Source organism: Folsomia candida, unplaced genomic scaffold (genome assembly GCF_002217175.1).
Source record: "Folsomia candida strain VU population unplaced genomic scaffold, ASM221717v1 Fcan01_Sc007, whole genome shotgun sequence".
Lineage (NCBI taxonomy): Eukaryota > Metazoa > Arthropoda > Collembola > Entomobryomorpha > Isotomidae > Folsomia > Folsomia candida.
In genome coordinates, this window is record NW_019091199.1 from 1,492,434 (window position 1) to 1,507,819 (window position 15,386).

The 15,386-nt window shown below is 33.8% G+C and overlaps 2 protein-coding genes and 1 long non-coding RNA gene across 6 annotated transcripts; 2 read left to right on the top strand and 1 right to left on the bottom strand.

Moving 5' to 3' along the window:
* The first annotated feature begins 55 nt into the window (after positions 1 to 55).
* Positions 56 to 3,408, top strand: LOC118436176. The gene is made up of 2 exons (XR_004835277.1): positions 56 to 347; positions 454 to 3,408. It is a non-coding gene; the product is annotated as an uncharacterized LOC118436176 (long non-coding RNA).
* On the bottom strand, positions 3,104 to 14,391 carry LOC110852820 (arfGAP with SH3 domain, ANK repeat and PH domain-containing protein). Of its 4 annotated transcripts, XM_035853668.1 has the most exons (30): positions 14,078 to 14,391; positions 12,676 to 13,076; positions 12,019 to 12,311; positions 9,860 to 9,901; positions 9,627 to 9,700; positions 9,444 to 9,543; positions 9,234 to 9,374; positions 9,099 to 9,141; positions 8,875 to 9,031; positions 8,140 to 8,258; positions 7,959 to 8,047; positions 7,682 to 7,739; positions 7,498 to 7,590; positions 7,392 to 7,401; positions 7,275 to 7,308; positions 6,991 to 7,140; positions 6,892 to 6,924; positions 6,791 to 6,814; positions 6,617 to 6,656; positions 6,504 to 6,539; positions 6,208 to 6,430; positions 5,955 to 6,135; positions 5,707 to 5,881; positions 5,363 to 5,448; positions 5,193 to 5,271; positions 5,015 to 5,122; positions 4,521 to 4,942; positions 4,234 to 4,252; positions 4,076 to 4,150; positions 3,104 to 3,990 (listed from the first exon to the last, which is right to left on the bottom strand). In XM_035853668.1, exons 3-30 carry the CDS (start codon positions 12,142 to 12,144, stop codon positions 3,896 to 3,898), a joined length of 2,832 nt encoding a protein of 943 aa, XP_035709561.1. In that variant the 5' UTR covers positions 12,145 to 12,311; positions 12,676 to 13,076; positions 14,078 to 14,391; the 3' UTR covers positions 3,104 to 3,895. The 4 variants fall into 4 exon arrangements, with proteins under 4 accessions (XP_035709561.1, XP_021956640.1, XP_021956639.1 ...); XM_022100948.2 differs by having other exon boundaries at positions 8,004 to 8,047; positions 12,019 to 13,076; XM_022100947.2 differs by having other exon boundaries at positions 12,019 to 13,076.
* A 103-nt stretch (positions 14,392 to 14,494) lies between these two features.
* LOC110852822 (biogenesis of lysosome-related organelles complex 1 subunit 5-like) lies at positions 14,495 to 15,384 on the top strand. Its single transcript, XM_022100951.2, has 3 exons — positions 14,495 to 14,676; positions 14,827 to 14,909; positions 14,977 to 15,384. The coding sequence occupies exons 1-3, from the start codon at positions 14,649 to 14,651 to the stop codon at positions 15,355 to 15,357; spliced, it is 492 nt and encodes a 163-aa protein (XP_021956643.1). The 5' UTR covers positions 14,495 to 14,648; the 3' UTR covers positions 15,358 to 15,384.
* Positions 15,385 to 15,386: the final 2 nt, after the last annotated feature.

Sequence of the window (15,386 nt, forward strand, 5' to 3'; positions counted from 1 at the left end):
TTGCATGCACTAATTTTATATTAGTCCATGATTTGCTCTGACGGTATTGACGATCAGTATCCTTCTTCTTCTTATAACACTCGTTATAGTTCATATATTTTATGCATATCGTTCTTGCCCTGTTCATGTTGATAACATTCTTGAATAACAACCACCAATCCATTGCACCACCCCGTCAAGAAAATTCGATAGTTCTTCACGATGACGTGATTAAGTTCAAGACTTGAAGCACGATGTCATTTTATACACGAGTCACCTTATGGCTCGTAAAGAATAATAGAATTCAGCGAGTACATATGTCTTGCGACCAGACTTTCTCATGTGCATAAACATCCTGTGTCTGTCACGTAAGTCATAAGTATCTTCTTTGTTTGGTACTTTTAAGTTGTTATTCTGCACAAACTTTTTTTCTATGATTGCGAAATTAGATATATATTTTTTTTTACTCACTAGTGTTTCTGGAATTAAATTGATGGTGAGGGAGCATTTTTAAAATGTAAGAAACATTCCGTGTACATGTATTGTCCTAGTAGCTTACTTCGAAGTTGGTAAGAGTGGCGAATATCGAAATCTCAAGAGATGCGTCATAATAAAGCTCATGATATGGTAATAATATGCCAAATTATAAAAAATTTAGCATATGATTCAAATTCTTTTTATTACTGCCTGATCAGTTGCATTTCACGTGATGAGAGCCTGTCTTTCAAAGACTATCCACAAGAAACAAGAAGCCGTGGCTGTGACATGGCATGGGCTGGACAAATGATCTTTTGACATTATGAGTGTGGCCACATTTTTGATCTGTGACACAGCATTTGACGGCTCAGGCTCATTTGATTTGGGCAGGAATTTGTGGTTTTCAGTAGAGTCTCGATCCCACGGAACATGAAATCATGATAACTTCTTATATAAGATTATTTCATTACGTGTGTGGGAGAACGGAACCTTTCATGCGTATAATAAGTTCCAGTATATGTATCTAAAATCATGCTAGATATGTAAGTGGCAGATCGAGAAGGGGTTTGAGCATCTTAAATATTAGCATTAAATATTATTGCGCTAGTAGTATTTGAGTGATAGCAGAAGAAAAAGTTCAACTTTGAAGATAAAATTTATTTATTAATGGGTGTGCGCCCCCGTGATATCAAACCTAGTAAATAAGAATATTATGCATCCCTAACATATGCACATACATCATTTTATGTGGATGCACAGTATATAACTGCACATTTAGATGCATGTATCGTTTCAATTTTGAATTTTCGCTTAATTTGACAATATTCTGTATATATTGTATATCCAAGTTCGTTTACTGAGTTAAATTGTGTTTTACGACCGCATGTCAATGTCAGCAAATAAGTAAGCATATGCAGATACTATTAATGCATGCATATCGACCATGAAAATGCACTTTCTAAATATCCAGCGAGGATTAATTTAATATTAAAAACATATTTTAAAATATAAATGCACTTAGTTCTACAATATGTACATATTTAGTATATGTAATACACATAGGCGTAACTCTGTTAATTAAGAATTTATAAAATGCTGCCAAAAAAGCTGTGCATTTCAAAGATTAACCTTTTTTATGCACATGAATGGGAGAGGGTAACAGGATTGTGTGTATGCATATACATAAATATGTATGTATAGAGATTAATTGGACAGTAAGAGATTAACGTGCATACATTAATCTAAACTGCGGAGAAAAACAAGGAAGAATTAGCGTGATGTTTGCAAGGCTAGATTTTCAGGCCCTTTTGTAGTTAAACCTCTAACTCAACGTTAAGCCCATGGGATGGGCTTATTCCCCCTCCCCCTCAAGGTGTCAAACGAGCAAAGATCCGATAAAAGCTGGTTGGAAAAAGACTCGAATGTGACAAAGATGATTTTAGTGGTTTTGCTCTTGGTCAATGGAAATGCGTTTAACCATTTCAGTTGATCAGGGATCAAGCTCATCTTACTACCAATATTAGCCCAAAGTTTAATTCGCATAACTAAGGATAAGCGAACTATGCATATAAATATATAAATACGTATGCACGTATAATTGCAAATTATAAGGAGGCTTCACACCATGCAATTTATTTATTAAGATAAATATGTAGATATATAGATACAATGAGATGGTGTTTTTTCGTTAAGACTTCACAGAGGAAAACAAGATCCACTTTCAGCCAGGATTGATAATCTCAAGATCATATGATGACGATGGTCACACCTCCAAAACTACAAACCTTTACCCTAACCTCTGTAGTTGCATTCCATATGTGTATAGACAGTGCAGTATCTGTAGTGCGATTGCCGATGAAGGACAGATTATAATATTTATCAAACTTTAACTGCGTAATCTACAGAATAATGATGCTGTAAGGATTAAAAGATTAAAAGTGAGGATGAGTTCGAAGATGGGCGTCGGCCTAGTGGGTGACCGGTGGGCCGTGGGAGTCCTAGGTGGTTAGAGTACGTGGGAACAAAAAAAATGTCGTAGAAAGCTGAAACTTGGTGACAAAAATGACTTCCAAGAAAATATAATTGCAGAAATTATGAACTCGTGGACCCAACACGGTGACCTAAAATTGTTTCAAAACCGTCATAACTCTATGAATTTGAACGACTCACTGTTGTGCGTGTCTTGTGTAATCTATGTATGTATTGAGTATATGGATGAGGCAAAGGTCGTGTGCCCCTCGAGACTTCTAAAATCTAAAGCAAAATATTTCAACAATCTTTTAATTCGTGAGGTCTTGTTAATTTTATATTTCCAGGACATTTTGCAATGAGTTGTCAGATTTGTAGGAACAGAATAAGAATTAATAATTTTACATGTTTAAATATTTTAATATTCATAATCAACACTACGATTGTAATATCAAACATGTTTTTGTCAATAAAGTATGAATAAATAAAATTTAAAAACATTTGCACTTGTACTTGCAGTAGTATAACGTGAAAATATCTAGGAATGAATGAGGTATACATGATATAGGTAACTTCAGGGTGCAGACGAACCGTAGCATTTCTCAGCTACAATTAGTGTAAATTTATCTTACTAATAGTTATTACAATTAAATTGTAAAATTGTGTGACTGGATTTAGGTTTCAAATACATAACAATAAGATTTTTATTGTACTTGACAAGATACAATTTTAGTGCTACACCCACTTACGTATTTATGTACATAAGTATTCATCTTACCATATCTGTCAACTTTGTATTGTAATTAAAACGATTTTTTTTATAAATTTGAGATTATGATGAGAATTTTTTAACATTTCGTTGTCGCACAATATTATTATTTGACTGATCAATCCAATGATGTGATGTGAGTACAATTTACCTAAACTATTGTTTCACAAATAATGCTATCACAATATTTGGAGTCACTAATAAATAAATAAATACGAAAATTATACGAGAATGATCTACATGCTCATACTCAATGCTTATGATTATCGACAAAATTGAGTCATGATTATTTGTGTTATTTTGCCTGACTTTTGGTATTTGGCTAAACAAATCGGGTAAAATTAGATAGGTATCTTGTTTTACACTCATCGTTGCTAATTATAGTAATTTAACAGATGGATGAATTTTGTAACATTATGATGTACATTGAAATACTCGGTGAAAGCGTTGTAGCTATTGAATGATTGATCATTAAGGGCAAATGCATCGACAAGTATTAGATCTAGCCTATAAGCTATATCTAAAAATAATGTTTGTAGCTTAATTTTTGTGAGACAACATCAAAAGTTCAAATGGTATGATTTCAAGATGTAGATTTCTAAAACGTTTGGCTTTATGAAAGGGAGAAACTTGAAGTGTATGTCAATTGAGTAGTTTGTCAAGAAATAAATAAATAAATAACAATTGGGTATAAATAAAACATTAGTCTAGAAGCTGGACGAAAGACACAGGAAACATTCCTCTACGGTTGCCATTGTCATCGTCCAATACAACACCTTCCATCCAATTGTCATCTTCTGTAAGATACATGTCAAATGCAATGTTATCAATAATTATCCTGTATAATTTTTACTTAATTAATTGTTGATTCGTTCAGCACACCTGTTCTTTCATTAACGATCAGTATAATATCACCTTGCCGGAATGAGATTTCGTCATTATTATCAGCCTCGCAATCTATAAGTATTATCATTTGGGAATATGTATATTAATATATTAAACTCTGTAATATGCATGCATATAAGTAAATAGTATCTTACCATACAGAGCCCGACACCTCTGTAATAAAAAAAAGATTATTAAGTATACGTTTGATGTTTGCATAGACAATGGAAGCTCAAAACATGTTCAACTCAGATCTTTTTGCGACCCACACAGTTTGATAGACCAACTTCTGAGGGCCAAGTGCCCCAAATATTGTTTATGAAGAGTTGATCTATCAAACTATGTGGGTCACAAAAAAATCTGAGTTGAACATGCTTTGCGCTCCTATTGTTGATTGTTAGTTAATCTAATGATGTAGGTATATGCATTTTGAAATAAATACCTTCATGCTGCCAAGGTCTATCGGATAGGTTTTTGTTCCATTGGGAATAATCGTGGATGAAGTAACGACAGGACTAGGTAATGACGTCGGGGTAATTGCGGTGCTACTAATATTTAACGAAGTGTTTAGCATACTGTATGGTGTAGAAATAGGAGTACTGTGTTGAATATGCGAAGAAAATGACGAATTTGCTGAGGACGCAGGTGGAGAAATTGGAATACTAGTTTTTCGTAGTAAAGGAGGTTCTCCATGTGGTAAGACTAATCGCCCCCCGTATTTGCCAATCAATGTATCTGATGGACTTCGCTGGTGCCCTGGGCCACCCAATGGGGATGGAGGGGGAGGGGCGCTTCGTTTGAACTTTGAATTCTTCAATGAGCCCTCAGTTGCAAAAGGGGTCCTAACAAGGCTCCGCGAATCACCTAAACATGTTATATTTTTAACGTAAAAATCTTTAAACTATAAATTGCCTTAATTTATACAATAAGGCTCACTATTTGAGGATTTGTATGGACTTTCAAGGAAGGAGCATGGACGTCGCTTTTTTTCTGGCGTCAAGGATGGATCATCCAGCACTGTAGCTTCGTCATCGGAGAAATCAGCTGAGAAATGAAGGATTCGGATTAGTAAGGATAGTATATACATATATCACCAATAATAATGAAGAATTACTAGAATCTTCTGCTCCAAGATTCCAATCGAAATCTACACTTTCGAACAGCGTTTTCTTTCCTTCCATTGCATGTAATATCTATAAGAAATAATTGCAAATATGTATAATAAGAAAATGTAGATGAAATCTCTAAAAAAATAATGTTATTGTTGCATAAAAATAGAATTACCAAATCTTCTACAGCTCTATGACCTCGCTGTTTGGCAACATCAAGTGCGGTGCATTTATTTTCATCTTGAACTTGTAGATCAACTCCTGCTCGAACAAAGAATAATCAGTAATCAGCATTTCATATCAGCTTTTTATTTATTTAGCAGTTATTTTTATATAATTAGTTTTCATTGTTTGAAATGTAGTTTGGATGAGATATATTCCTTCATCTATTCGATCCAAACTAGCTACTATACCTTGTAATAAATGTAATAATAGTTTGATTCGATGTATATAGTTTTATACGCGCCTCTACCATAATTGCATACATTACACCATATTGAAGTGGTGATGGTGACTGACCTGCCCGAAGTAATAGTTTTGCTGGTTCTGTTTTCCCATACATTGCACAGTAATGGAGTGGAGTACTCCCAGATTTTGTCCTCTTGTCAGACGCACCTGAATTTTGAACTAAAAAATCTACCATCGGTAGTGAGGATTTCACGACTGCAACATGTAACGGAGTTTCACCGTTTTCCTGTATAACAAAATCACATTAAAATCAAGGGCAACATTTATAATGTTTGTAATATGTTTGTAACGTCATGTACTTTTGTTGGAAGTGGTTGTCCTAATTTGGCACCCTGTGCAAATGTTCTGACTAGAAGAAGCAAATCGTCCGATTCAATTGCAAGCTCTACCCGCCTTGATAGCAGCTCAGCATCAAAAGTAATTGGCGAAGCAAACTGTTTGTCAACGTATTTTGCTCGAATAAAATCTGTTCTCATTTCCCTGTTGATGATAAGAAAATTAAGTATAAAAAATATATTTATTCTTAGATTTATAATTTTCTGCGCATCGTACATTGAAGCCGACGAGTCCGGCTTGTCACTAGGCTTGAGGTTCTCTTCAAGAATTTCATTTATCGCAGTATTTCCTAATGAAGCAGAAAGAATGAGCAAAGAAGGTGGGATTCGATCTAAAGAAATTGATTGAATTCTGGACACTCCAACCCCTAATGTTCGATGAACCCCAGAACATTCTATGCAAACTATTGCTCCAAGATTTACAGAAAGCCATGTTACTTCTGCAAATGTTAAAGAAAATATAGACAAGTTCATTAAAAAATTCGTACATGTCCCTAAAAACTTCTCACATACCTTTTACAGAATCACAATCAGCACATTTATCATTTCCTGGAAATTAAAATAAAATCACAGAAACGTCAGAAGAAATAATTTCCTCAAATCAAGTGCATATAAGCAAAGTGTACCTGGAAGACGATGAATATGTCCGAAGATGGCTTGGGTCAACTGAGAAGAAAATTAAGTAAGTTAATCATTTAATGCACGAGAAATCTAATAGTAAGTTAGAAAAGCTTTAAATAAGGGGCCTTGCAGTGGCCCCTCATTTAAATCTGCATACAAACACGTAATTGCATGCATACCTCCACCAGTCCGTCATTGTCCACCTAATTAAGCAAAAATGATTGTAAATACAATACTCACAAATCAATAAAAATCTCACTAAATTCATAAATTGATTTACCTGACGATCAAACGCTTTGGATAATGAAGCTTCCTACAAGTTCCAAATATAATTAGTCCATAGAAATGTACTATCGTAGTCATATTTCATAATTTGTACCTTGCTATTAAGAAGTACTGATATCCATTCCTCAGCCTCGTCTTCGCTGTGCAAATGGTAAGTTCTATTATAAGAGACCAGGTCGAAGAATTTCTTATTTTCGGATACGATTTTTAGTTGACATGTGAGTAAATTGACTTTAGTTGGTTGCTGTAAATAAAATGTTTCAACAAATAATTTCAATAGTCCAATAAATTGAGCATCTTATTTCGCCCGTCTATGAAAGAAAGTTTTGGGTTTAACAGTTACCAATAAAACTATCACATTCCTCTCATTTGACTCACCTTTCCTTCATCACCGTGAAATATTTGTAAAAACCTAAAAACAGAATGAGTAAGATAGACCTACACATATACATATGTATGTTTGACTATAGTTCCAAGTTTATAATGTCGAATTACCCATCTTGTACTGCATATGAAATAAAGAAAACCAAACAATTAATCATGATAATGATACTACTTGCAATTAGTGTTGAATTTCTTACGTATGTGTGTATATGCTAACCTGCACACTTCCGTTTTTGCCACACCCGTCGCATCTTTCCTTCAGACTTTTTATTCAAATACCCAACTTTGGTAACACCAACGCTTTTATTACCTAATAATATGGGTTTATTAATTTTTCTAACCTCAAGACAACTTCATGCAAATTGTTTTTTGTTAAGTGAATAATGAAAATTTTTTATTACCCTGCATTTGGTGCAATGAGTAACTACCAGGAGCAGCTTGAGGATTGGGGTTCGAGAGCTATAAGTATACAGCAATACATTAATACATGGGCTACAGATCTGCCTTTAAGACCACATATAGATATATACATATACATATAAGTAAATAAGATAATACATTCTGGAAAACCAAAATATGTATAAATTTACAATACATGGCGAAACACGTAGAGCATAATTTTCAGGAAGCTATAAATAATAGTAATAAATGAGATAAACAAAAAAAACTCATAAGTACATTCATAAGCGAGCCGGACACAGGCATGTAGGCAAGATTATGTACCTCCTTCTCCAAGACAGGGGTCGTCCTGAGAAGAGTACGAATATCTGGAAAACCAGAATATCATTTAAGATTTATTGTTTTCAAAATTTTAAGTGACTGTTTTGCTTCGTTGTTTTATCTGTGGATTAATTAGTACCTGTAAGTCTTCTCCTCTCGTCATCTTGCTTCTGTCTTATTTTTGTGAGTGTTTGAGAAAGAATACCAACATAGGACGAGCCGAAATGTTCCATAGTTTTCAATCCGTCTTGAAAATAGCTGCAAATATCAAATTAAATGAAGCAAATATTGACATTTATTTTTCCCAAAGCGGTTTATCAATCGGACTATTAAGTACTATACAGTATAGTTTATACTATATATTTCCTCTCGCTTCAAAGTTGCAGATAAATGATAAAATGTCCTATTGCGCTCTTCTCACACGCACACAATAGAAAGTCACCACAACCACAACGGTAGGGTGATTACCATTTCATGTAAATGACATGCAACTAACTCAAATAAATATAAATTTTGTGTCATATCATATTTACCTGCTGGAATTCGTTTTTAATTCTATCATTTAACTAACGACACAAGGGATTTAGTCCATCCAACAACAAATTGTAACGTGATAGGATTTAAAGAATGGAAAATTTTAGCGTATAAATATTTTGAGTCAATTCCCATAGTTTATGACTAATAGATGCTGTTCTAGATTTTGTATTCTATTGACCAGAGGGGATATATATATCTGATGTCATATACCACAAGCAACCTGATATCATGAATCTATATTCTACGCTTATAGATTTTTGCCTGATATAGACTAGACACAACTATATCTAAATATATTTATTTTAGGGAGGTGAACTTGAACTAAATAGTTTCATACCTATTGAGAGCATGATAATATTCCACCAAGTGCTTTAAAAGCTCTACGCCCTTTTTCGTCTTTATTTCGTTGGCCTTGAGTAAATATTCGCTTAGATTCAATTGGAGGAGTCGTCGTTCTTTCTCCGTCTCATCTGCTATCTCCGCGGGGATGACTTCTGTGCAAACATAAATGAGGTTTTAATTACCAGTTAAGTTCAGAATTGGCTTGAGTTCTGAGACTACCTTTCCGAAACATTCCAGCCTCTCTGGCTTGAGCTTTCTTTTCCTGCAATATAAATTGCATGACAAAATTATAAATTATGTCACAGAAAAACAAAAGGGATCAAGCTATGTTACCGAAGCTATGATTCAAGTTACCTTTTCTAGTTTGGAATGTCTAGTTTCATAATTATTTATGGCCTTGTCGAACGGTCTTCTCAATTCACCTTTTACTCCGCGAATATCCCCTTTTAATACTGAATCCAATGGGAATAGGATCATGTTTTGTAGGTTTTGCATCTATCATCGTATCAGATAAGCCTATTATAAATACATAAGTCTCTCCTCTACTACATAATATGTTCTTACAAGGGTCTTTTTGAGATTTGAGAGTTCTTTTGTAATAACTGCAAATTTTAAAAAGGCAGCAGCAAGTTCTGGCTCTTGATCAAGGGCCGAGGATCCCACCCTGCAGATATGCAGATTGATTTTAATGCAATAAATTATATCGATTTAATTTTCAATTACACGAATCCTAGAATTACGTCATACCTTTCCAAACATCTCGAAAACAACAGCTCACTTTCCATATTTGTTGTTCCACTCTGGTGTATCTGCTTCATAGCCTATCATATTACAACAGACATGCAGATTTAACAGATTTATTATAACATTTAATTATACGTAAAGGAAAGATATTTAACTTGGAAAATCAAACAATGCGTTCTAACTTACTATTAAGTACGAACTACTTATAACAAACAAATATGCTTCAATAAACTCACCTTCTTCATTTTCACCAGACCCTCTCGATCAGCTTCCAAACACTGAAATGTAGCACATAAAAATGTATCCATGAAAGTTTCTGCCATTTTAAGCGTACTACTTTTGTTGACCTTTGAGAGTCAACGGCACAATTTCATTGAGCTAACAAATAAAACAACCTCCTTATTGAGCAAAAATGACATTAGTTTGCCCTTTTAGCAGAGAATTTATGTTCGTGATTAGAAGAGATGACATTCTTGATTCGTGTCATAGCATATTCACCGGAGACCTTTCCCAGATTTTCATATTCGCAATTCATAAGTATCACTAGCCGGAAATAGTCTGTGGACAATTTGACATCAAAGAAAGAAAAAGAATGAATCGTCTACATATTCAGTAGTGCGGAAGATAGTTTATTCATTCATGATGATAACTGATTGACGATGAGTATAGTATATAACCAACTCGGTATTTCGCTTTATTGCATATGTACATACGTAGGTGTCGTGTATGTACATAAGCTACTATGCAATCATTGTATTGCAATGGTACTCTTGCAATGGCCTTATTATTTCATTCGCTCAATTTCATCCCCGGTCGCCTATTATACCGATATGGAGGTACATGTTACTTATATTAACGATCAGAGCTGGCCAAATTACTTGGAAGTCAAATTACAAATTACAATTACAATCACAACATTGCTTCAATTACAATTACAAATTACAATTACTCAGGAAAACTCAATTGCTAATTACAAATTACAATTACTTCTCTAAAAAAATTTCGCTTCAATTACAATTACAAATTACGTAATCGAATTACATCACAAATTACAATTACATTTGAGATTTTTTAATAAAAATTCATCATTTAATAGGCAAATAATTTCAATACTTGTTCACGTTTAACAATTTAAATGCATTTACCTCAAAATTTCCACTTAGAAAAAATAATTTGCAAAGGCAAATTTTGGAAGTAAAAGCATTTATCAGTATGCATATTGTTCAAAGTGAACAAGTATTATTGAAATTATTTGACTATTAAATGATGAATGTTAATTAAAAATAATCTCAATTATAATTAGTAATTTGTCTTATAATTCAATTGTGTAATTAGTAGCATTTACTTATTTTCATGAACAAGGCCCTTATGCATGAAAATACACACTAGTAATGCATTCTGATGTAATTAAAAAAAATTGCGAATGCGAAACAATGTTTATTTTAATCCAAAAAGTGAAAGGCTGTGAAATGCTCACGTATGAAATACGACAAATTTAACAAAAACGTTGAATTTTGTTTTGTTCTACTCACGATAGATGGTGATTTAGTAATTGTAATTGAAGAAGTAATTGAATTACAATTACACCATGTTGAAATGTGCAATTACAAATTACAAATTACCAATTACATTTAGTTCAATTACAAATTACAATTACAATTACATTTCTTGAATGAAGTAATTGAAATTACAAATTACAATTACTAATTTGTAATTGTAATTGTCAATTACTAATTTGGCCAGGTCTGTTAACGATAATTATAATACTTAACATGAAGTGAGGAGAAAAGATTAAAACTTGACAAGATTAAGACTTGGCGTCTAATTAAAGAGATAATATGTGATGATTGAGATAGCAAAAGTGGGATTAAAGTTTGGATTCAGGATGAATGAAAATAAATCAATGGAGATGTTTCGGTGTTTGACAAAAGATGGGTTCAATAAATAAGCTGCAGGAAACTCTAATCAAGAGAAATAAAAGAACTCTTTCCTCTTCCTGTGCTCAAGGTAATGTACAATCACAATCACACATCCATTCAACTTCACCCATCACATATTCCATATAACAATTAATGTCAGTTCTCCAGACATTTACAATTACGATAACATTTGTCAAATCAGTTGAACTTGGAGTCCTTTTCATGAAATTTCATTCTTAATTATTTATTTCATTATTTGTAAATAGTTTTAATTTGAAGGGCTCGTAGCACGCCTACATGTATCCAAATATTTCAAATAATCTCGATATGCTCATCTCAAGGTAAAGTAGAGGACCTCTACTTTACCTTCATACTTGTATTTATGCAGGTCAGCGCAAAGAACTTTTGATTGATTTACACGTCAAGGTACATCATTCTTGTTCGATTTGGTGAGAGGTAAAAAATATTTTACGAACCTCTTCCAAGTGGTTGACTTTATTCCGACAGTGGGGTATTCTGGAAACAAACGTGGATGTGATGGGGTTGTGGAAATCGTCACGAGTTTCCTCGATAAAATCACTGATGGAAATTACTTCAGGCATTTTGGTAACGAGTGAATGAATTGGGTCACTTTTGAACAAGATAGCAATTTTTCTGGCTCGGTCTTATACCTGGCACTTTGTCAGAGTCTCAGACATTAAAATTTGCAATGAGGGCGAAAGTTAGTCTGATGCATTGTACTTCAACTTCGGAGGAACCGGCAACCCTCCTACACGACCAATATAAATCAAGAAATAATATGTTATGTTTTGTTGGATGGTAGTGGCGAAAGTATAGTATCCGTATCGTATGATTATTTATTTAAATACTAATAGATCCTCCACTTCGAGCTGGGCTTTAATATTTTGTTAATGTTATAAATAATACAAGTGATAGAACCTAATGCGTTGCCAATTTTTAAAGAGTTTTATATGAGCATCATGTCCATTACATGTTGGATGTATGTATCTATGTACATAGATCCAAATATCAGTATCACATCACAGAAGAAATAATATTGTCTCGTCCGGAGGTAAAACAGCCAAATGAATTAGCTGGATGGTGGCAGGAAGAGTAACTTGAAGCCCATTTACCAAATTAAAACATTATTATGAAATCCATCCAACCATGAGATTCCACCTCGTTATTGTACACAAAAGTCCTGATGGATGTTGGTCTGTTATAGTTCTCATATATAGTTCTTTTACTTTTTACGTTTTACTGCATCCACTGCATGAATGATTCGCATTCGCATTCTTCCTTGTGCCTTGTCGCTTCGTTTCACTAATAGATGAGCGATGAGCATATGCTTATCCAAAGAGTACCAAGATTGCTGGGCATGTTATTTATATTCATCTTGTTGAGTAAACAGACTGGCACTTGAACAACTCACAAGATTGAGACAAGACATAAGTTGTTTTCTTTCTTGGCATATGAGATCTTGAATGAACGAAGAGGTTCAGCTTAATTAGTGGTGGTAAATGCATCATTGAACCTAAAAATAAGAAGCATATTCATCAAAGATTGAATAATCAATACTATTAATATTGGTAAAAAAAATCAAGCCTTCAATCATTCTTTGCCAGAATAATATAAGGAAGTATCATAATTTCATGGTTTCATGCGTCAAATTCTACTAAAGCCTACTCAATTACTAATTGCAACATCGCACTGTATACAATATACAAACAGCACATCCGCAATTAACATTGCATACCAAAATTAGGTGTCAGTAGAGCGGAAATGCCGTTAGGGTTGTCCAAAAATGACGTCAAGTTTTAGGTAAGTGTACGGACATCTTTCATTCTATCTTATTTACTCATGGGGGTATATTGTTAACGAGGGGTGGGTGGATACTAAAAATACTGAATGTAAGATGACGTCAATTATGGTTGAGCTCGAACGACGGCTCAATTGTAGTCAACAATTACTACAAAAACTATCTGGACTTATACGGACTCGTTTTCAGACTTTTTAGCAAACCATGTATACATAAATGCGACTTTCAAAGTCTTAACTTAATTAGTCATAAATAAAGCCCAGGTTAATGTTAATAAGCTCGCAAAAAAGAAAGGATTTCAAAATAAATAGACATCAACTTGTAAAACTTTTCCACAAAATAAATTATTAACGTTATCTTGTGTATTGAATATGCTGCTCATATCTGCAATAAGAATTAATACTGCAGCAAGACGAAAATTCAAATGATGACACCAATTGTCACTTTCTCCTTGAAACTCATCGTTCGAGCGTTCTTTCTTCTCTAATAATGGCCAAGCTCAGTTTTAGCAATCAGCTTATATAGAGATGAAGTCACCATTCTAATTACATTCACAGATCAAAACTTAAAATGTTCATGGAAAGTATTCTAGTCAGTCATGTCTTCCATGACTATTAAATTACTATCAATAAATGAGTATAATACATGCGATAGTCAAACAACATAAGTCCACCCAAGCAATGAATTTATTTTAACAACGAATCCATTAAACTTACTTTCTTTAGAAAAAATTACGCTGTTTTAATGATGTTGCAATGGGTTAAATTTAATTTTTTGTAGACTTTGAACTTCCACTCGAAACAACAAAAACTGTTGGTTAAATAATTTAAGGTTTTTCATGTTCTCATTAAATGAGTCGATTAAATGATTGAATTTCAATCTTAGGCTTTGCGTTGGTTGTTGTGTCGTAAAATAACTGTTGGACAATTTCTCCAAACCACTATAAAATGACCACTTTTCACTTTCTTCAACGTTGGTCTTGGCACTTGACACTTGGTTGCACTTGCACCGATGAAAGTGGAGAGAAAACTGAACTTTTTGGAGCAGCCCACAACGAAAGCAAAGCCGTAGAAGAGAGAACAATTGGGGTAATTCAACCCAATGTTGGGCGTTGTAAGGCGTCACATTCAACTCCACAATAATGTTTACCAATCACTGAATCATCCTATTTCATATTTACTCTCCTCCTGTACACAATTTTCAATTTTAAATCTGGCTGATTGGATATTCATTCAGATTTTGCATCCTTGAGAGTTTGGAAGGGAATGGACTTGATATTTGCATGGAATGGCGTCAGGACAAGGAATTGTTAAAGGTACAATTGTATATAATAAGTTGTAATAATTTATTACACGGACCAGCAATGGATGAGCTGAGCAATGCATTTAATGGGTTTCTTGCTTTCCTGTAGTTTGAATAATACTTAGCTGCAGTAAATTTTATTATTTATGATTTGTCTGTTTAGACGTGCGAGAGATTTATTCGTCCCTATTCGATCACAAGCCTGTGGTTCACCGAGAAATTGAGTATTTTGTTAAAGAATTTGAGGTATAGAAAATTAAAGTACATCGTGTTTGCATCCAAGGTTTTACTATTCTCTCACTATTTTTTATAGGACTCCCGGAAGGATAGAGAGGTTGATCGTCTGTTCAAAATCCTAGAAAGAGTGACTGAATTGAAAGGTGCCGAGCTTCAGAAAACACAAGCTCTTGGAGATATACATTTGCCCAAACTTGCTGCGGAATTACATGTTGCGGAATCCATTGCAAATAAACTTATACAAAAACGATCAACAGCAGATGCTGATGTACAGACAAAACTAGATAAGGGACGGTCTGAACGAGCCATCGAATGGGATATCTTTGTGCATGATATGACAGCAAAGTGCGTTAAGATTGATAACAAATTTGTGGAAAAACAAGAAGAAATTAAAGACGCTTTCAAGAAAACAGAAGACAAAATTTTTAGCAGAAAGCTGGAAGAATCTACAAATTGATTAATTAAGAAAATTCGTAATTCAGCTAT